This window comes from Fulmarus glacialis, unplaced genomic scaffold, assembly GCF_000690835.1.
Source record: "Fulmarus glacialis isolate BGI_N327 unplaced genomic scaffold, ASM69083v1 scaffold28748, whole genome shotgun sequence".
NCBI classification, from domain to species: Eukaryota; Metazoa; Chordata; class Aves; order Procellariiformes; family Procellariidae; genus Fulmarus; species Fulmarus glacialis.
In genome coordinates, this window is record NW_009229348.1 from 1,604 (window position 1) to 23,225 (window position 21,622).

At 36.0% G+C, this 21,622-nt stretch overlaps 1 protein-coding gene across 1 annotated transcript; it reads left to right on the top strand.

The window, feature by feature from the left end:
- The first annotated feature begins 494 nt into the window (after window positions 1-494).
- Window positions 495-14,213, top strand: STK17B (serine/threonine kinase 17b). Its single transcript, XM_009583844.1, has 7 exons — window positions 495-654; window positions 4,449-4,661; window positions 7,916-8,060; window positions 8,305-8,431; window positions 9,342-9,390; window positions 10,754-10,933; window positions 13,095-14,213. Exons 1-7 carry the CDS (start codon window positions 533-535, stop codon window positions 13,375-13,377), a joined length of 1,119 nt encoding a protein of 372 aa, XP_009582139.1. The 5' UTR covers window positions 495-532; the 3' UTR covers window positions 13,378-14,213.
- Window positions 14,214-21,622: the final 7,409 nt, after the last annotated feature.

A 21,622-nucleotide genomic window follows, 5' to 3' on the forward strand; every position in this document is an offset into this window, starting at 1 on the left:
CTGTGTTGCAGACAATAAACAGGAAGGAGTTTTGGTTAAGTCCCCCAGGAATACCAGTTAAAAGTGTAAACTTAAGGGAATTACTGGAACTTACTCAGAATCCAAAGAAGAGTTAAAGCTTTTTTTCAGAAAGCTAAAAAAAAAAAAAAAAAAAGAGTACATATCATTAATAGTTAAGGAGTTACTGGCTTTTTTTACTATAACTGAAGCTTATCCCTAATATTTTATGGATACGCTCCAGGGGGAAAAAAACCCTTACCTCAAATGTTTAAATTATTTTAAATTAAAAAAAAGTCTTTTAATTAATTTTCTTAGCATGTCTTGATTAGTATTCCTTTCAGGTTTTATTTTTACAGTGATTAAATGTGTTGTTTTCAGGTCACTACTGAACAAACTTAAGGCTATTCTAGTCTGATAGACCTAAACTCTAATATTTGTATACTTTCCTGCACTACAATTATGGGATTTCCAAAACTTTTAATTATTTTGCTTTAACAGGTGACTGGTAGAAGAGAGAGACCTATTCCTGACTATGTCGAGGAGAAAGTTGGAGAATAAAAGCCTTCCTGGCTTGTTAGCCACATCTCTGCAGACACAAATTAAGACAGACAATTTCCACAATTTTTATATGCTTGAATCGAAAGAGCTAGGAAGGTAAGATTATTCCCATTTATTTTATTTTAGTAAGAGGAATTTCTGCTGCAAGAGAACTCTTTGTGCAATGATAGACCTTTTCTGGCAAACTTTTACGGTAGTAGATGTGGAATGAAGTGTGCCTCTCCCTTTCCCCACTCCCTTCTTTGCAGTATCCAACAAATTCCCTAGGGACCAGGAAAAGGTACAGTGAGACCTAAGTTGCCAGCCTTTTCCATGTCAGAGAGATTTAGCCTGTTTTCATAGGCATGCAGATCTGGGATTATGTTCCTTTTCTTCCATTTACTCTGTCTAGTCACACATCACATTCCAGGTACATAAACTAAAGAAGAGATGACATAGGGTAATACTGCAAGACAAAGAGTGGGGATTTTGAGTTGGTTGTTCCGGTTATTTGGTTGAGTTTTTTGAAGTCCAGAAAACAAAGACCTTTTTCTCTCCCCCTCCCACCCTCAAGCAGTTAGTCTAAGTTTCTAAGAACCTGCTGTTTCAGAGTAGTTTTGCAGCCTGCTTCCCTTGCTCATGTTTGCAGCAGTAAATAAAACAAAAGAAAAAAAAAAACCCTTGGTATTTATGATACTGTTTCAGACATCTGAGTTAATGCTTTTTTGAAATCATTGGGTTAATTCATACCTTGAAAATATTCAGGGAATTGGGTGTAAAGCCATACAAACATAATGCCATGGTCATGTTTCCAAGCTCCTTGAACGGAAGTGGCATGGGTCAGTTTTACAGTTGTGCCTTGCTGTGCTACATAGCGATCCTTTGCACCTGTAGCTTGTTTTGTCAGCAAAGATGCTCCTCTACATGTGATTTTGTAAGCTCTTTAGCCTTCATTGTTCTCTTGGTTGGTTTATTTTTTCCCCCCTAGCAGGTGCTTTATCTGGTACACTTTTATAAAAAGTGTACCTTGCAGCCCATAACTTTCTTCTTTTCTTACCCCTTTGTCAGCTCTAGTTTGAATTCTAGGCTCTTCAGAAGCAATTTATGTGCACCATCCTCTAGAACTCCAGTATTTTTAAAATGCTGGATTTTCAGATTATACATACCTATGAGATGATGTCTAAAGCAAACTAAAGTATAGATTTTGCATGCATTCCAAAACACAGTCTTTAATACTTTCTGTACATGCAAAACCAGGCATAACAAAGTAAGTGCCAAAATGCAAAGAAACAGAAGCAGAGTAGTATGTTTTCCAAACATATTTTTGACTTTTCCTGGCCTAACAGTGTGTGTATGCGTGTTTTTTTTTAATGTTTTAAGTGTTTACAACACTTCATAAGTGATGTAAAATCCACCTTTCTCTGTAGCTTCTCTAAAAGATTTAACATGCTTTCCTTTTCACTTGCAATTTTCTTCTTCCTCTTCAGGTTACTTAGTAAATGGTTCTTTTGTTCTTCTCTGCTTAATCTTCCCAAGTCCCATTTCTTCCTCCCACACCCTTATCTTTTAGGTCCTTTGGTATTTAAGACACTGACTCATAAAACAGGCAGGTTCTCTTTAGTGGGTTAAGTAGTTTTGTCCCCAGCGTGTGGATGTCTTGGCTTCTTTTGAATTAGTTGCATTTCTGTGGTTTATAACTTGGGATATGAAAACAACTTGAAATCAGTTTTTATCTTGTAAAACTGGGCTGTAAAGTGTGATGGTTAAGCAGTTGCTTTGCAGGCAACAAGGAGTGGGAACCACTTTGCTTCCTTCAGTGCCACACTTCAGATCTGACTTCTTTTGCATTTCTGGGGAAATTCCACTCCTCTAAAACAATTTTGTGTCTTAATAATTTTGTCTTAATAATTGGCACACTACAAATACAATATAAACAAGTGAAAATTCTTACATCATCTATCTGGAGATACTGCTGACCCTCAAAACTGTTATACCCACAGCGACTAGAAGGAAGATGTGCAAAAACTATCAGGGAAGATCTTGCTGTTCTCATGAAACTCAACCAGTTCCCCTTTTTTAATTTTAGAGAAACTTTTGCGGTTGACAGGGTAAAACGAGAATGTAAGCTGTGGGGGAGTATCTTAAACTTCGGTATATTATGAAATTCAGCTCAATAACTTCTGATGCTCTGCAGTAATAAGCTGGTTTAACAATTGGGAAAGGACTTCGCCATTTCAGGGTTACAAATAGTTGCTAAAATGAAGACTGTGCATCTATCAGACTGTAAATAACTTTCACCTCTTAAATTAATTTTTCTTTTGAATTTTGTACTCTTACCTTTCTAAATTTGGTGCTTTAAAAAAAGGACAAAGAAATCTGACAACTAGTTGATGTTGAAATAAATGATGACAGAGAAGCTGTTTTGTTGAATTTATTTCTAAATAAGTGATAGCAGTGTGATTAAAGGCCAACTTTACATGTTTAATAATTTAGTCAGATTTGTACAAACTGTATGTAACATATGGTTATTTCCAAATGCAAATCTGATTTTTCATGAGATGCACATACCTTTTTTGATTAAATACTGAAGTCTAGATTTTTCAAAAAAGCCTCAGACATGCTTTTTTTTTTCTAAAGAGATGTTCCATTTAGGCACTGTTTTTTTTGAAGCAGAAGAAAGACAAAGCCTGCAGGGCAACATGGTCTTTTCTACTAGAGAAGCTAATTTAGTTGAAAAAGCGCAGGTCAGATAGCTCGTACTGAGCTTCCTCATCAAGTTTGTTCTCGGTATGCTGTGATAACAAAAAACATGCACGGAAAGGTGTCGTTTTTTCGAAGACCTTAGTGTAGATCTAGTTCTTTGTACACAGTTTTATAACTGTTTTTAGAATTTTACACAATTTATTTTAGCCCTTCAAGTTGTTTTTTTTTTTTTTTAAATGATGTTTTGTGTATCACTTGAAAACACTTTACAAGTATGCAACTAGGCATTTCTGGGAATGCAAAACTTGTGATTATAAAACTTTGTTTTTTCAGGAGTTTATAACTTGGCTTAAAAAACTGCATTTTTTCCCCCTAATTTTTTAAAAGGTCAGCTTGGTGTTTTCACTGCAGTATGTGGTTTTCTTTTAAAAACATTTCTTTGCCAAAATACATTTTTGTTTCCATACCTAAACAGTTGGCTAGGAAATAAAGCAGCGCACTTTGTCTAACTGTAATTGAGAAAGAGAATGCTAAGTAGTGGGTGTCTTGCTGTTAAGATGTTTTTAAACATTTTGCAGATACCTGGGGTTTTTTTTTTTTAACAGTACTACATGATTTGCGGAGGGAAATTCTTTATGACTCTAAAATTTTCTGCACTGAAGACCTTCCCCCCCATCCCAGCATACAAATATGCTTTATTTTCTGTGTTCGTTCTCTACATTTCACAGGGTTTTGCTTTGTTTATTAGTGTATCCTGTAGGTGCTATAATGTGGTTGAGTTTTTTAATATAATATTGCCAAACTGAACAAAGCCTTGAGCAGCCTGGTAGGATCTCATAGCTGGCCCTGCTTTAAGCAGGAGGTTTTGCTGGAGACTTCCAGAAGTCCCTTCCAACCTGAGCTATTCTATGATTCTGTGATCCTACAGTGAGAATGTCCATGTAACCTGATACTCTGATTTAATCTAGGCTGTATGAAGGGAATTGTACTGGGTCTCGCCAAAGCTTCATCTAGCTTAGTGTCCTTTCTCCTACAGTGGCTGAAAGTGAATGTTCAGGGAGTAGCATAAGAACAGGCCAAACATGGCATTCCCCTGATAATTTTTTTTTTTTTAAGTTTCCTATTATTTGCCATGCCTTTTTATTTCTAATGGTAATTCACATAGTTTTTATGTTCTAAGTCTTAATGTTTTCTCTTTTATTTTGTAGAGGAAGATGTGCTGTCGTTAGAAAATGTATAGCTAAATCCACAGGCCAAGAGTATGCAGCTAAATTTTTAAAGAAAAGAAGAAGAGGTCAAGACTGCAAAGCAGAGATTCTTCATGAAATTGCCGTGCTTGAATTAACGAAATCTAATCCTCGCATAGTTAATCTCCATGAAGTCTATGAAACAGCAAATGAAATCATCTTAGTGTTGGAATAGTAAGTATGCCTTCATCAGATGTTCCACATTTGTAGTTACAATCTCTCGCTTTTTGCATGAGTTGCCTGAACACTCAGAAGAATTATAACAGTATGCTATATACATTATGCTAATATTTCATTATGATATGCCTTATAAGCTCTTAGGCACTTTTCTGGTATGATTTTTTTTCATGTAAATGCAAGAGTTGAATCAATTGCTGTTAATTTCAATATTTGGTTTTGTACATGTGTTTTGTTACATCCACAGCTAGTGAGTTATGTCAAACAATACAGAATAAGACATAAAACAAAATACACTGAAACCTATGGTAGTTTTGTACTCAAAATTTAAAAAAAATGGACTGGAAGTTTTTTCTTTAACAAAAAGCTATAAGAAGATAAAAAGAGATTCTTCTTTCTTCTTACTGCATAACTCGGTTTCGTAGGCGATTTCGCTCAATTTCAGATTGAAATATTTTTTGTGCCTTTAAATACTGTATCAGGAGGGTAATTTTGATTAAAACTTGCCTGTTTAATTTGAGCAGATTAGTTCTTCAGCTAGTTGGATTTTTGTAAAAAAAGCTCTGATCAGTTTTCAAGTCAGGCTAACCTAATATAAAACCTGAATACAAACTCGAGAGTGTACTGTTTTGTTTTTTTTTTTTTCCCCTTAAAGAATCTTTCATGCAAGCTGACCAGAGAGAATGTCCTTGCATCCCATAGAAAGTACATATTGCTTCGATGCATCTTAAATCAGACCAAAAAACGTAGCCACTGATACCAAGTACACAGATTTCAGAGAAGCTCAGCATGTCCATGTTCTGTGAACTTCAGTCACTGCTTGACACTTCTTGGTGACTGAAAACTTGCAATTCATTTGCGGGTTCTGAGCTTCTGAATTTAGTGGTTTTGTTGTTTTAAAACTGTTTGGCTTTTGGAGCTGTTTCCTGCAAAATTCCCGTATCTTTTTAGATGCCCTTGTGGCTTCTTATAAGCTCTGAAAACAAGTTTAATTTGGGAATCTAATTTGAATTATCTGTCATGTGTAAATGTTTGTTTGGAATGTAAGGAACAAAAATGCAGTTTGTGAAATTAATTCAGAAAGTCTCTCTCTAGGTACGATTTAAGTTTCATGTACAAAGTATTGGAAGAGCTGTTAATGGTGGTCTGCACACACCATGATAAATTCCTTCAAATTTTCCAATGAATGTAGCTAAATAATCATAAAACCCACCTTTTTTCCTGGAACTAGATGATCCCTAACATACTATTAGTTGTTCTGAGAAGGCTAGAGTAATAAATAATGTAGAAGTAAAGACAAAGTCCAGATGAAAAGTTTTGAAATTCTTATCAAGAACAAGTGCAAGTTCACATAAAAGCCATACTGATTTTCCTGCTTCTTTTTCGCTCAGCTAATTCCATCTTGCTTATTAAAGCTCTGTAATGAAACAATTTCCTTATACTACATTGGTATTAATGGTCTACTTTGTAGTAGGGTTCAGAAGTCTTACCGTAAGGGTTCCTAGTTCTGTTGGGATCAGCAGAGGGCTGATTACACTTCTAAATTATGTCCTTCTGTAGCAGAAGGCATGGATTTTTTTTTTGTTTGTTTCTCATTTTCAGAACTCTAAAGCAGTACTTTAAAAGAATTGCAAGAAATTAGTCTTTTACTCATAAAATAGTTTACAAGATTTCCCATTTAGCCGTATTTTTCCTCCTACATGTGGTCTTCGCTGTTGTTGGATTGTATTGGTGGGGTTCTTTGGAAGATGTAGTAGTAAGAACCAGTTTGTGTAAGCGCACATTTTCTAAATAAAGGAGAGAAATGGATGCTCGCTGTCTGTGAGGACTCCCAAATCCTTTTCAGCGGAGCTGTTCAGCTCTTTACTCATCTGGTTGTCCGCCCATCCAGACCATAATGTAACTTAGATAGAAGAATACTATGGGAGACATACTTCAGCTTGCTAAAGTTGAAGTAAATGACACCCACTGCTCTTCCTCTCTTCTACATTTTGTCATAAAGGCAACTAGGGGAGGCATTACTGATACTCGCATAGCTCCAGCAGGTTAGTGACTGTGTTTATCTATGTGATCCATTATCTAACTTTTTTTATAGACTCTATCATTTTGCTAACAATGAAATTCAGGCTTACTGATCTGTAGTTTTGAGGTAGCCCTTTATCCTTAAGAGAGAGAAACTTCAGGCAGTTAGAGCAGGCTGAATAATAATTTCAAACCCAGTGTGAAAGGAAACAGCTGACACTCTGTCAAAGTGTAGAAGTATAACTAATAAAACACCTGCAACATGGTTATTTCCATGCTTCCTTTATGCTGTACTAATAGTAGGGTTTTCTGTAAGTAAACAACAGCCTTTTGCTGAGGAAGACGTATTTGAGATGCTGTGTGAAAGCAGTCTCATCTTTGTTGCTAGTGCGGAAATGGTAGATTTCAAAGTGACAGAGCTGAGTCCTTGTATTTGTGAATATTCTGTGTCTACTAGAGTTCTGGAAGATACTGCTCACTAACTGGCTAGGCAACTGTGTATTTAATCAGCAGCAGCATGCTAGATTTTCTTCCTGGAACCTCTCTGATAGAAATACCTGATTTTCAGTCTTCCATCAGGAAGGACCTAGGGCGGCAAGTATGCAGTTTCCTCTCACTCCAGAAATAGTTTTCAGCAACTCTAGCTGTTCATTGCATTGTAGTTCTTACATTTACACCACAGCCACATCATGTAAAAAAATGATGATTTTTAGTCCCCAATTCAGAGAATAGGAATAATGCTGGGCTTTCTTGCTTTGAATTACTTATGGAACTAGTCTAATGGAAGAAATTTTAGATTTGACTTGAAAAGAAAGGCTGCTGCTGTTAGGGAATGATGATAGAACTTATCTTCCTGAAGCCATCTTCACACTCACTCACAGGAAAGCATGCTTGAGGGTACCAAAGCATTATGAGGTTTTTAGCCACAAAGTTCTGTTTCACTGTCTCAACTGCTGTTGCCATCTGTGGCAACAAGAAGAAAGAAAGAAAAAACATCATCAGATTTTTTTTTCTTTTTTTCCTTTTCTAACTGCTTATATGATGTATCTTGGCATAAGTATGTGTAAAAAAAAGAAAAAAAAAAAGTAGCAATATTCCCAGCTTCTCTGAGAATATGAATATGATTCTATGAATATATATTATATAAATAGGTACTATATATAAAATTTTTCTTCACTTAAGCTTGAAAATTCAAACTTAATACGTAAATGTTCTTGAATGTGTTTCAGTGCTGCTGGAGGAGAAATATTTGACTTGTGTGTCCCAGATCTGGATGACAGAATTGGTGAAAGGGATATTATAAGACTTATAAGACAAATACTTGAAGGACTTCGCTGCTTGCATGAAAACAATATTGTTCATCTTGATTTAAAGGTGAGACTGCAGCAGACTTTTTATTTTAGTACTTTATCGTCAACTTACTATTATGATAATCAAAGCCATTTGTTAAATACGTAACAAAGATGAGGAGAAAAAGCAGTGCATTAGATTAAATAATTTTTAAAAATAAAATTTAGCAATAAGTATTGCATAATAGAAGCTGAAATGTCATTTAGTACATTGGGATTTTTTGCAGCTTGTATTTTATTAATTGAGAATTAAATATTTTCTATTCTAGCCTCAAAATATTTTGCTGAGCAGTGTCAATCCTCTTGGTGATGTAAAAATTGTAGATTTTGGTATGTCTCGGAAGCTTGAAAATTCTAGTGAACTGCGGCAGATCATGGGAACAACAGAGTATCTAGGTATGGAAGAGTTGCTTCACAATTTCTAATGTGTGGTTTTGAGAAAACAGAAATAGTTCTTGTAATGTGCATATCAACTTATCAGTCATTACTGGAGAAAGAATGATAAGACAAGGCAACATGTTTTGAGCTGTTCTTTTTTTGGAGTAGTCAGCAAACATTTGCACCAAAAAAATCCCGAATTATATCAATAAGTTCACCTCTAGTTTCATGCTGTAGCATTTGCTATGACACAGACTGTTAAATCAACAAGAAATTTTGGCTGCTAAATTCTTTTGATTAGAGTTGAAATACAACATTAGCATGTACAAAGAAATGTTCTTTGAATTAGGAATGCTATTTAGGATGATGATTTAATGAGATGAAAATATTCCTCAGAAAGGGAAAGATTACCATTAACACTGGGCCCTCTCTGAGGGACAGGTTTCTTTAATGATCTGACTACACTCAATTTTAAGAGCATTTCAATCTGTAGTGAATAACTTGCTATCTAGCATATGCTAACAGCCACTGATCCTAAAATTGGCTTGGTCGTCTGGCTTTGCAGTGTTAACGTGCCAAAGGCTTTATGCATTCCTCTTAAAAAGCTATATACTTGAAAACCTCTTAGAAGAATCTTTTATGTGCATGCATCTGATTAGAAAATATCTTGGGACTTGGATAGAATAGACTTTAGGCCATATAGTGCCGTTTTAGTGTGAACCTGTTCAGCATCGGTGTGTCTAATCAAACAGAAATAACTTTTTTCCACCCTTGTGGCTTGAAAATAAAAAACTCTATTATTGAAACTGCACGTTTAGTCTCATAATAATGGTTGGCAAAAAACTGCCGGAAATCTAGTGTATGAGTCAAGGCCACTTGAATAATGTATCTATTAAAGTGTTTTTCTTCTCCCCATCTCTTTCTCTAGCTCCAGAAATCCTAAACTATGATCCTATTACCACAGCTACAGATATGTGGTAGGTAATATATGTTAATTCATTTTATTGAGGTAGGCGTGACCACTTAACAATCTACGGGCCAGATCCAGACTCTGATGCAGTTTTATCTGGCTTCCAAGAATACCCTTCTGTTGGTGTGCTGACCAAAAGAGGGAGAGTTGGCAGGGGAAGGAGCCCTCAGGATATAATTCAGGGCTTACAGGAATATGGGTCTGTTGCATACCTCGTAGGGAACGCAGATGGCTTCTGAGCATGCAAAGTCTAGGTATTTGTTCGAAGGGAACAATAAGAATGATTGGATAGCATACTTTAGGTATTAGTTACTCTTGGATGACATGCTTCAGGTATTAACTACTCTTGGACACTCCGCCCTCCCCACTTTTGTACCATTAAATAGTTTTATTATACAAATGATGAGAAGTATTTTAACTTTCTACTTCTTATCTTTAGAGCAATATCTGCAGAATGAGTCATAAAAAATGAGACAAGTACCTTAAACTAATCCACAACTTTATTAAGTATACTTTGTGGCCTATTAATTTCATGAACTATGTTGGTGTAAAGGCTAGCTTTGGGATGTTTTCTTAAAAACATAAAATATTCATATGCTCTTCTTAGGCATCTAAATAATTAAAATTCAGTTTTAAAAGTTGCTGTGTTCTAGTTACTCCTTTGAAATTCTCAACTTGTAATAGTAAATAAATTTGTTCCTGAATTTTTTTTAACCACTTATTATTTGCCTGCTTTTGTGGGAAGACATAAAAACAAACTACTGGCGCTCTACTCAAAATGACAAACAGAGCAGTTGCATGTTTCTACACTGTAATGAGTACTAACGTTTGATCTATCAGATCACAAAACCATTTTTATTATGCATCAAGAAACCATCTAAGACTTACAATAATTCACATGATTTGTGGAACTCACGTTCATGTTCTTAGAGAAGAAAAATCTCAGCAAGAGGATATTGTAACACAAATGTTGATTGTACAGAAAGGTTGACTAAATCTCAGCCTTTGACACTTCATCCAGAATTACAGTGAAAGATGGTTTTTATTTAAATGCAAATTAGAAAGTCTATCATCCAGAATTGCCATATGTCAAGGATGGGCTGTGTAAAAGTGGTATTTTTCCTAACAATCTCAGTGGGAAGAAAAGGGTATACTGAAAGTAAGCAATTTTCAAAAATCCCTTCCTTGAGATACATACATAGCTTTCCTTGTGTGTGCATGTGCATACATGCTTCAGTCACATAAAATTGAGATGTCATATGATGTTTCTAATTCTTGAGTGTGGCATACATCAGGAAGCTTGATCTGCAGCACAATAAATGTGGGGGGTATATTGTTTAGGTATGCTATACATTGTGTTCTTATCTCAGGAACATAGGTGTAATTTCATACATGCTGCTGACACAAGAATCTCCATTTGTGGGAGCTGATAATCAAGAAACTTACCTTAATATATCTCAAGTTAATGTGGATTATTCAGAAGAAACATTTTCATCAGTTTCACAGCCTGCCAAAGACTTCATTCAAAAACTTCTCATAAAAAATCCACAGTAAGTAACAAACTCCTCCAGGCAAGAATCTTATCTTTTATGTTTGTGGAGCACCTAGAAAAAGTGAATGTTAATTTGGGAGCTTAATACCCCTGATATGATCAGTCAGACATTTCACAATGCATTGGTATTATCAGCTGGATATTTAAAAGTGTAGATTTATACTTTTCCATAATATATGAAAAGGATCTTTGGTTCACTGTCTGGCTATTATTGTAGTCAGGCTTGTGCTTTGAGTTTTGTATTTTGAGTTTGTTTGTATTTTCATTCAGAGGACAGATTATTAACAAATCTGATGAAATATATTCTAGAAAGGTCACATTCTTGTCTATAATTTAACTTTTTATTGCACAATTTGGAGAGACAAAATGCAATCTTTTTGATGCAGTGCTTTCTTGTTTCCTGACTTATCTTTAATGTATCTTTTTACTTTAATAATTTTATATAAAAACATGGCAGTCTTGTGACTGAGCATATATTCTTCAGAAATATATAGTGTTTTGCCATGTTCAGTCTTTAAAAAAAAATGTTCTCAATTGAAAGTACAAACTTCTTTTTGTTTGTAAGGCGCATTTCCATAACTTTGCATTCTTTGGGAGTTCAGACTCTAATCAAGGCCTTTCAAAGCAGCTGAACTTTGAGAAGATAGTCTTTGAGAGTGGGAGAATTACAGACATTAACTGTGTCTATTCTTGCTGTATAGCATTAAATCTGGATTTTTTTTAAACTGTTGGCACCAGCAAATGCAGTAAAAAGACAAAAAAACACCCCCCCAAAAAACTCCAACAAAACACACCACCACCTTCCCCCCCCCCAAAAAAAAAACACAAAACAAAAACAAACCAAAAAACAACAAACCTAAAGGAAAACACCCTAAAAGGTATATTGGGGGGAATAATATTGTAAAGTCAGTTAGTCATGTTCTACTAGGCATGGTCAGGTATTATCAATTCTAGTGCTACGTATTGTCATTTGTGGTGAGAGAGTAGTCCCGGTCTTCTTCAGAGAGCCTGCGGCAAGCAGGAGTGACCCTGTTGTTTGGTTGCAAAAGAGGTTCTTTGATAGGAGGGGACGATGGGAGATGATATCCACTTCGACTAAATAAGGAGTCCATATAAACTCATGTCTGGACAAGATCAAGGATGAACAGTCCTTTCTATTTTGGCTTCTCACATAGAGGGTTTGTCAATATCTGGAATAACTCACAAAAACCATAGTATCATGAGGGAAGCAATTATGAAGAGCCTGCTTTGATAATTGTTAGTGTGGACCTGTGGGATGTTTGACGTTCCGTCACAGTTACTAGTCTACTTGCTTTCTTGCTTCTGGGCATCTTGGAGTCTTTGCTATACCCTCAATAACCTTTTTTTTCCCCCGTTCTAATTCTTGATGACTATACCTTCTTGCATCTTAAGAGGAAAAATCTGTCCCTCAACTAGTCAACTCTGTAAAGCTGCAGTCTCTGACCAAAAAAAATTCACGTGTTCCGGTAGAGTTAAGGACAAGTAGTGGGCTCTATTGCATTTCCAGCAAGTTCTGTGGAACTTAACAATTCAAAACGTGATGAAAACTGTAGTAGCACTAAATTAGGTTATCCAAAGGAACCATTTGGTAAGTCTGTATTTTGTTTGGTAGTACCTACACTTTGGAAGGGTTTACACCAGTTTATGATGAATTGCAAGAGTAAAACACTGCAAAATGTAGATAGAGTTGATGACATCATGTTATTTGGCCCTCCTTGAAAGCCCAATGACTGAATATTCATTAGCCTCCCTGTTTACAATGGTCTGTATAAAACATAGGACTTCAAAAGCATAAGAACTTGCACATATATATTTACAATGTTGAAAACATTCCAAGGGACTAAATGAATACCAGCTGAGAAATACCTGTTCCTTGTTCTGATGAAAAGCTTACCAGTTCTGACACTCAGCAGTAGGGGAAACTATCAACTAAAATTTAGATGCATGTTGCCAATACTTAACTATAATAGGGTCTAATGTGTTTTTTAGCAGCAGTGGTAGTGGTGGAAAAACAGCAATATTGACTCTTTAGTGTCAATTCTGCTTAAGATTTCTTAGCATGTGTCAGAGATATTTTAATTACCTTTTTAGTATTTCTGAAATTAACTTAAACAACTTTACCCTTTTCTCTTTCAAAGGGAAAGACCCACAGTAGAGGCCTGTCTTTCTCATTTGTGGTTGCAGCAAGGGGAGTTCATACTCTTGTGTAGCCCTGAAGAAACTTATTGCTCTTCTCCGATGTCAGGACACGCCACAAAATGCTCAGAAGAGCAGAATATAAAATCCAGTTGTAATGGTACGTGTAGCAACAAGGAGGACAAAGAAAACATTCCAGAGGACAGCAGTACAGTCTCCAAACGTTTCCGTTTTGATGATTCATTGCAGTATCCCCAAGACTTCATGACAGACTTCATATGTTAATGTGTGATATAGACTTTTATAAAATGAATTTAGCATAATCTGTTCCAGTGGCGAATATAAGATTATGGCTTGCCAATTCATGCAGCATTGGCATACTGGAAATGCACTTTGATTCTTTTATGCTGGTGCTACCTTTTCTATCCATTGCTGGCAATGGATTTAACTCCTGAGAAATTGGGGTTGTTGCACCAATAAAATGAATTATTTTTTTTAAGAATATATAATGAAATATTTTTGCACTTTTCAAGTTTTAGTCCAAAAATGATGCCAGAGTGAACAAACCAAAACCTGGAAAGGAGTTTGTTTAAACTCAGGCTTTGCCAAACAGTGGTTGAATACATGCACTCTTTTATGACTCGCTCTAATGAGAAATTGGTCTAAGCAGGAAAACTGAATCTAGGTGTCTTACTGGGCTTATTTGTGACCACCATTCTCATCACTTTAAATGGAAGCTAAAGTTGGTATGTTTTGGGAATATGATACATCTGATGGGGCCATTTGGAAAACTGCTTTCTCTCTAGGATCATTAATAGTTAAGGAAATGTTTCTGCCTTATAGAACTGGTCCACTTAGGGATTATAATGCATACTCTGTGTGTTTTTCCTGTGTTGGATCTCTGGAATGCTTGAATAGAAAACAGGTAGATTGTCAGGCCTTGTGCTAGTGGTCCTTTGGTTCTTATCAGTAAGTTATATTTGAAGAGGATGAGGGTCCCATGCTGATGTGAATATTTGATACACTTGTTAGTTTGCTTTCATAAAACCTCTGAAATAGTATCGTCTAACTGTATTGACCTATTATTCATCTTAACAAAAAAACAAACAAAACCCACAAAAAACTACACCCACACAAAAAAAACCCAAAACAGAAAGCCTCTTTAGAGTTAAAAGTAATAACTGAATAAACTGAAAATAACCATTTTTTGCCAGTGAAGCTGCAATTAAAAGCTTTTCATTATGCCCCTCTAATGCAGTGCATCTTTCTGTCAATTATTGTTAGCCGTAATAGCTTCACGCCTGCTCTGAGAAACGGACTGCAGTGTGTTAGTATTTAAAGCCAAACTACCTAATAATTGTTCTAAGCCTTTACATTTGGGTTGTTTAGCGGGTTTGTTATTTTTTTAAGTTATATCCCTTCCACTTCCTGTTTCTAGGCTCTGAGGAAATAATGCGTATGTCAAGTTTTGACTTACAGCAAATGCCAATCATGCCTTAACAGCCTGAAGTTAATACTGACAAGATAAAATCCTAATCGTAACACTGAGGCTGGAAGTCTTTTTGTGTAGGAAAAACTCTTATAAATATTTTGAAAGTAAATGGCACTTTAAAATACTTCTGGGATTTTCCACTCCTCAGAGCTTAGACCTAAGTGTCTTTGATTTGGATTTGGTTTGTTTTGTATAATAAAATATCACAATCTGATAATCTTTTTCAAGTGTGCCTGTGGACTTGTCAATAGTTAGGCAGATTGAGGTTTTGGAACAACATATGATTGAGAGGTGAACACGAGTGGTAAAAGGTTGTATTTTATCTTTCTTGGCACAAGGAAGGAACAGGTTTTTTTACAAATAGATTGCAATATACGGTATCACCATAATGCATGGGGGAATTCAGGACTATTATCTTTATTTTGGGTGACACTCATGTCGACAAGTGAGAAGTCGACTGAGGTGTAAGGCATGTAAGACTATCTTTCAGCTTATGTTTGTCAGAAGAAAAAGTTTTCCAAGACTTAATCTTATGTGAAATGAAGTACCGGCTGTATTCAGCATGGATGAAGCTCAGATGCCTAGGTATAAATGAACCACACTGAGTCTCCTCTGTATTAATTCTCATATAACTTTTTTCAGTGATACTGATAATATATATTATTATAAAATGACTTTGCTGGAGGCAGTTGTTGGATTGTGTTCAGGTACCTTATACCCTTACTTTTCAAAGTCCTTGGCTTTTCCCAGTTGGAGTCTTTTCTAACCTTTTGTTTTTTCTACCAGCATGGAGTCTAATTTGAACTCGGTAAATTAAAAATATGAACTATTTTATACATACTCAGAAGTTAAAGTTCACTTAAGATAAAGAAGAAAATGTCAAAAAGCTGCAACAGATAAAGGTAGAAAAGAATGTTTTTAAAATTGTTGAATTTTAAAATTCTGCGAAAATATTAGTGAACTGAAATTGCAACAGGGAAGCTTGTGAAAGTCTTCTTACGTTAGTATTCTATTTTTAACATCTGGAAAATAAAGCTGAAAGCATATGCCAGCACTTTACGACAAAGTTGTTATTCCTTAAGATTTTTATCATGGTATCTGATGTTTACATTTCTTACTACTTTTGGAGCTAACTTATCTTTAAATTTAAATAAATGAAAATTGGTCTTATCCAAGGAACTTAAGTTTTGAAGACTTTATTTTTACTTTATGTAAACTTAAAATATACCTTGAATCAAATTGTGTTTGGATGAGTGCATTTGATTTATTTAAAAATATTATTGTGCATGCATAACTTCAATTGAATGTAAATACATACATTGTAAACAATTGTTAGCCCGTCTTGCTTCCTGCCATATTACTGGGAATTACCAAGTGTAAATGAGTGATGAGTAACATTTTAAGATGACTGAAGTCATATTTCTATGCAGCTCATTACCTTTTTATATTAAAAAAAAAATAAACTTTGCCTTTTTTCAAAACTTCTGTGTTTTCATTTCTTCACAGATTCAGAGAGTGATTGAGGTTGGAAGGGACCTCTGGAGGTCATGTTGTCCAACCCCCCTGCTCAAGCAGGGCTACCTAGACCTGGTTGGCCAGGACCATGTCCAGATGTCTTTTGAGTATCTCCAAGGAAGGAGACTCCACCTGTCTGGGCAACCTGTTCCAGTGCTCAGTCATCCTCATAGTAAAAAAAGTATTTCCTTATGTTCAGACGGAACCTCCAGTGTTTCAGTTTGTGCCCATTCCCTCCTGTCCTGTCACTGGGCACTGCTGACAAGAGCCTGGCTCCATCTTCTTTGCACCTTCCTTTCAGATACTTATATGTGTTGATAAGATCCCCCTGAGCCTTTTCTTCTCTAGGCTGAACAGTCCCAGCTGCCTCAGCCTTTCCTCATAGGAGAGATGCTCCAGTCCCTTAATCATCTTTGTGGCCCTTTGTTGGACTCTCAGGTACGTCTATGTCTCTCATGTACTGAGAAGCCCAGAACTGGACACACTACTCCTGTGCTTAGTCGAAGGGAAGGATCATCTCCATCAATCTGCTGGTGATACTTTGCCTAATGCAGCCCGTGACACCATTAGCTGCCTTTGTGGCAAGGGCACACTGCTGGCTCATGTTCAACTTGGTGTCCACCAGGACCCCATGTCCTTTTCTGCAAAGGTGTTTTCCAGTTTTCCAGCTGTGTGGCCCCAGCATATATCAGTGTATGGGATTGTTCCTCCACAGGTGCAGAGCTATGCACTTCTTGTTTAACTTCATGAGTTTCCTGTCAGCCCATTTCTCCAGCTTGCAGAGGTCCCTATGGATGGCAGCATGACCCTCTGGTGTATCAGCCACTCCTTCCAGTTTTGTGTCATCTGCAGCCTTGCTGGGGGTATGCTCTGCCCCATCATCTAGATCATTAATGAAGATGTTAAACAGGACTGGACCCAGTATTGACCCCTGGGGTACACTGCTTGTTACTGACCTCTAACTAGACTTTGTTCCACTGATCACCACACCTTGGCCATTCAGCCAGTTTTCAGTCCACCTCACTGTCTCCTCATCTAGCCCATACATCACAGCCTGACTGTGAGGATCTTAAGGGAGACAGTGTCAAAGGCCTTGCTGAGGCCTAGGTGGGCAATGTCCACTGCTCTCCATCTACCGGCCTGTCATTTCACCACAGGAGTTTATCAAGTTGCTCAAGCACAACTTCCCCTTGGTGAATCCATGCTGACTACTCCTGATGAATCATGAACTTACCAGCTAACTTCCTGGAACTCTTTTATATGTGCCTGTTTTTAAAGTTTTATGTTCCTATATATAATAGTCTTAATGTCTTGCAGTATTTACTGAGGCGATACCTTTATGTTAAATTCTAATGGCTTTTGCTGAATGACCATGTAAGGAAACTTAAATGGAATGTTTGTTACGCATATTAGCCTCCTAGGGCACTAATTGTACATTTGTTTCATTTTCAAGTAGATAGCTGAATTTTAAAAAAATAACAATTTTCCTTTAGAAAAGGAATTACACTCAAAAGAGGTGGTAACCCCTTGTGGCCTGGACAATGTTCCCTACAAAGGCGCATTTCATTGAGGAAATGAAAGCTTTCTCATTGTTAGAAATGCACAAATGAGCTTTCTTTTTAGTGAAAGAAATAGTGTATTCATGTGCTTGGTTTGGTGGTGCTTGCAGCATTAAGTTCAGAAATCATCTGAGTATTTACATTTCCTGCATTGAAGGTTCTTACCAGGAATGCTACCTTTTTTTTCTTTTTTTTTTTTTTTTTCTCTAGAAAACAAACTACTGTGTTTAACACTAGTAGTGGTTTGAGACAGCTTGAAATTTCTGTGTTTTCAAAAGGCCTTCTAAGGAAGGAGACAAACTAGAAAAATGCATTGTCTAGATAATACCTGACCATCTTCTTACTGGGACAGTTGTGCTTGTACTCTTGCCAAGTAAGGTAAGTTACTTGGAAAAAGCTTGGAAAAATACACTGTAGAATTGGGGCAAGATAAAAGCATGCAATTAATGTGCGTGTGTTTCAGAAACCAATCATCCTGTGCCTTAAGAACCTGGCAGCTGACAGAGTTGAAAATACTGCTTGGCCCACTCGGCGTTGGAGAAGTGAGCAAGATACAGAATGAGTCAGTGTCCAGAAAGTCTACCAAATTAATGGGAACATTACAAAGCTGAACTGCCGAGTCACCTACCTGTGCATGAGAGTGTAAGGAAATTTCTTAATTAAAAGCAGGTACATGAATTACGACATAAAAATTCTTACCTGGTTAGCCCGTGTAGTGTTAGCCCTAATAAATAAGGGCTAGACTATTACATAAAGTATTCAAAGAATCAATCATTTCATGTGATAGCGCTAGTTTTTTTTCCTTTCACAACACAACAGGAAGATAAAGGATGATTTTTGACCCAGTAACACCTGTGACAAAAGTGTTGCCTTCCAGTGAAATGAAGACTTCACCTCTGAGAAGAGTGTGAACAGAGCGTTCCTGTGACACACAGGATTTGCATCCAGAGTCAGTAAGTCAGCATACCTACATTGACCACAAAGTATTCGTATTTCCTTTACTATTCTGATATTCTTGAGAGTAAATGAAGACTCCTTTTTCTTTTTTAAACTGGCACTGATAGGTGCTCAAGCTCATTCTAGTGTTCTTTCAGAGTGGCTGTGAAGATGAAATAGGCATACGAGTTCTGGCCTGTAACTTGCTGTTTCTGTTGATGCAGATGACCTCAGATCTCTTTGCTGTCTTTAAAATAATCTTTTCTGTGTTCCAGTAACTGTAAGATTGTGTTGTACATCTGTGCTGTTACTATGGTGGCTGTTCTAAAACAATCTGCAAAGTGATCTTTCCTTGATGGTCAGTAGTTCCATTGTGATACGAGCAGAAGACTCACCTGAGTAAACACATGCTTCGTATAGCACAGCATATTTCTGAGAATGATTTTTACCAACATTATGTAAATAACTATCACTCTTCTTTTAGGGAAGAAAATACTATTTTAGTCCTGTCTTCAATTTTATTTTTGTGCATTAATTATTCCATACTCAAGAGATACGCATAACAAGACCTGACATAATAAAGATCATAAAGTTTAAAAAAAAAATCTTTTTGAAATAGGGGGAGATTTCCTAGTATTTCATAGGAATTACTTCTTACTTACAAAACCACTACTTATATTTGTGCTTCCATATTGTTAGTCTAGGTATGGAAAAATAAGGTATACAAGGAAAACATTATAGACACGGTTTTGTCTTTAAAAAAAATTTTTGAATTGAAAAATGTATGCTTTTTTTTTCCCCACTGAAAACTTGCATAAAATATAATGACTCACCATTCATGGTGAGTTGAAGTGTTAAATTTATTATCTTTTTGAAATAATTATCCTGTCTAATTGCATTTTAAGTGCTGTCCAAAATTCAAGTCCTGCCTATGAACATAACAGAGTTTAAGTATCAACTTTTGATTTAAAACCCTTAAACTTGAATTTTGATGACTAAAACTTTTTCTTTACAGAAATCATTATCAATTATCAATCATTATTGATTTCCCCACTATTAGAAGCCTCTATGAGAAAGCTTTGCTTGCTTCATTAAAGGTCTTTTACAATGTGAGATCGATTACTTGTTTTATATAAACTATAGTGAGTCCATGAAGGGTAAATGTGAGAGAACTTAGAAATATATATACACATATATATTTAAGAAAAAAAAATAAAGACAAAAGAGATTTTAGACGAAGTGGAGTACAAGAAATGGTATTATGTGGGAATAAGTTCCAGTATGTACGCTTAGTGTTCAGTTGAGATTGCCGTAACTGCTGGACTGATTTAGGAATACAACTTTGAGAGACGAGTTGTAGGCATTTAAGAATCTGTGATTCCATTGCATTCAAACATCTTGTTCCATTTTCATGTGTGTTAAAGTTTTTCAGTCTGTCATCTGAAACCTCTGGGGAAGAAAAAAACCCTTCCTGAAATTATTGTTAAAGCAATACCCAAATGTGAGAATTTTAATTTTTGTACACACAGGAGTTACTACATTTGTTGTACTTTCAAACATCATTTTTCGCTCTAATCAAAACATACAAAGCATGCCAGTGAGTACTTTGGTTAAAAATTAGACTCACTTTTTTCACATTAAAACCAAAATATCTGGTCAGTAAAATACTTCACTGTACATGGTATTTTGGCTTCAGTTTTGTTAATTCCATGGAGTAAACCACATTGTTATCTACTGTTTAATACTTTTGTCTCTGTTTGAAGGGTGAAAGAAATGTATTCTTGATTACTGGCACTCCAGAATTTAACGGAGGCATCAAGATGGAATAAAAACCCCATGTCATGGAATCTTTCAGAAAATGAAAACTTAGTGATAAAAATGTTACCTATGGCCTTTTTTCCTTCCTGTATTTAATTTTACTGCACCACTGATCCTTTTTTATTGCACTGATGCTCCAATCTTTGCTAAATTTTTTATTACTTAATATATGAACTGTATGATACTGAATGCCTGTATCTGTTGACTTTGGCTAGTAATGATGGATTTTCTTTTTTAATAGTCTGCTCCATTTTTTTAATCGCTTTTAGTACAGTTCTAAAACAGGTGCTGAGGAGTACTCACTTCATATTTGTGCGTACTCCCTCTTTCTTTTCATCCTTTCGCCATTTTATTCTTCTGATCTTATTTTTATCTCTGAAATTAGATTTAGATTGTTTTGTTAGGTATGACTATGGGATTTCAGATCAAAGTGATATGTTAACCAAACACAGGAAGGCAAGAAACAGAGTTGTAAACCATTTTTTCTGCTGTGTCCTCCTATGGCCTTGGAAAAGCTGATTAAAATCAGCTGGTATTGTGTTTATGTAAATAAATTGTGTTTAACTGGTCACTGCAGGAAAAGAATGAAATGTGGGGAAAAAGAATAAACATCAAAATATAAGTTCTTAGTTCTCTGTAAGAATAAAGTTCTGATAATGAAAAATCCTATATACACAGGAATTTATTTTCTCTGTAACGTTCCTAATATTAGCAACCTAACTGTGTGTCTTTCCTCCTCTGAAGAGTACAAGCAGGTGTGCTATTTCCTAATCAGATAACGAAAAAACAAAATGTCACTTTATAGCAAAACGTGTCGCAATGCCCAACAATGTATGGCGATGTGTGCTGAACGTGCCGCTGCCTTCTGTAGATAGTTTCTAATAGTTGAATGACTCCGTATTAAAGAGAAAAAGCAAGGATTTCCCTTTGCGTGTTTTCCAGCTAGACTGTTATGTATTATAGCCAGTACAGCGTACAGCTTGTTTGAATCTCCCTAAGATATGTTGAGTATGAGGGTATTTCTCATTTCAAAATCAAAACCAGGCTTTGGTACTCTTTTAGAAAATGCACTGGGAATTCCAAGTGATGTTGAATTTTCTTCAGCTGGACAAAGCAAAAATACCCTACTGGTTCTTTGCCTGTGGTATTTTAACAAAGGGGCTTTTATGTTTGAAACTCGATATATAGACTCTTACAATGCTCTATGTAC

Bases quoted from the DNA above. Each gene is read 5' to 3' on its own strand.
- STK17B (XM_009583844.1), top strand. From the start codon at position 533: ATGTCGAGGAGAAAGTTGGAGAATAAAAGCCTTCCTGGCTTGTTAGCC. The intron at 4,662-7,915 runs GTAAGTATGCCT...AATGTGTTTCAG, and splicing joins ATCATCTTAGTGTTGGAATA to TGCTGCTGGAGGAGAAATAT. The intron at 9,391-10,753 runs GTAGGTAATATA...TTCTTATCTCAG, and splicing joins ACCACAGCTACAGATATGTG to GAACATAGGTGTAATTTCAT.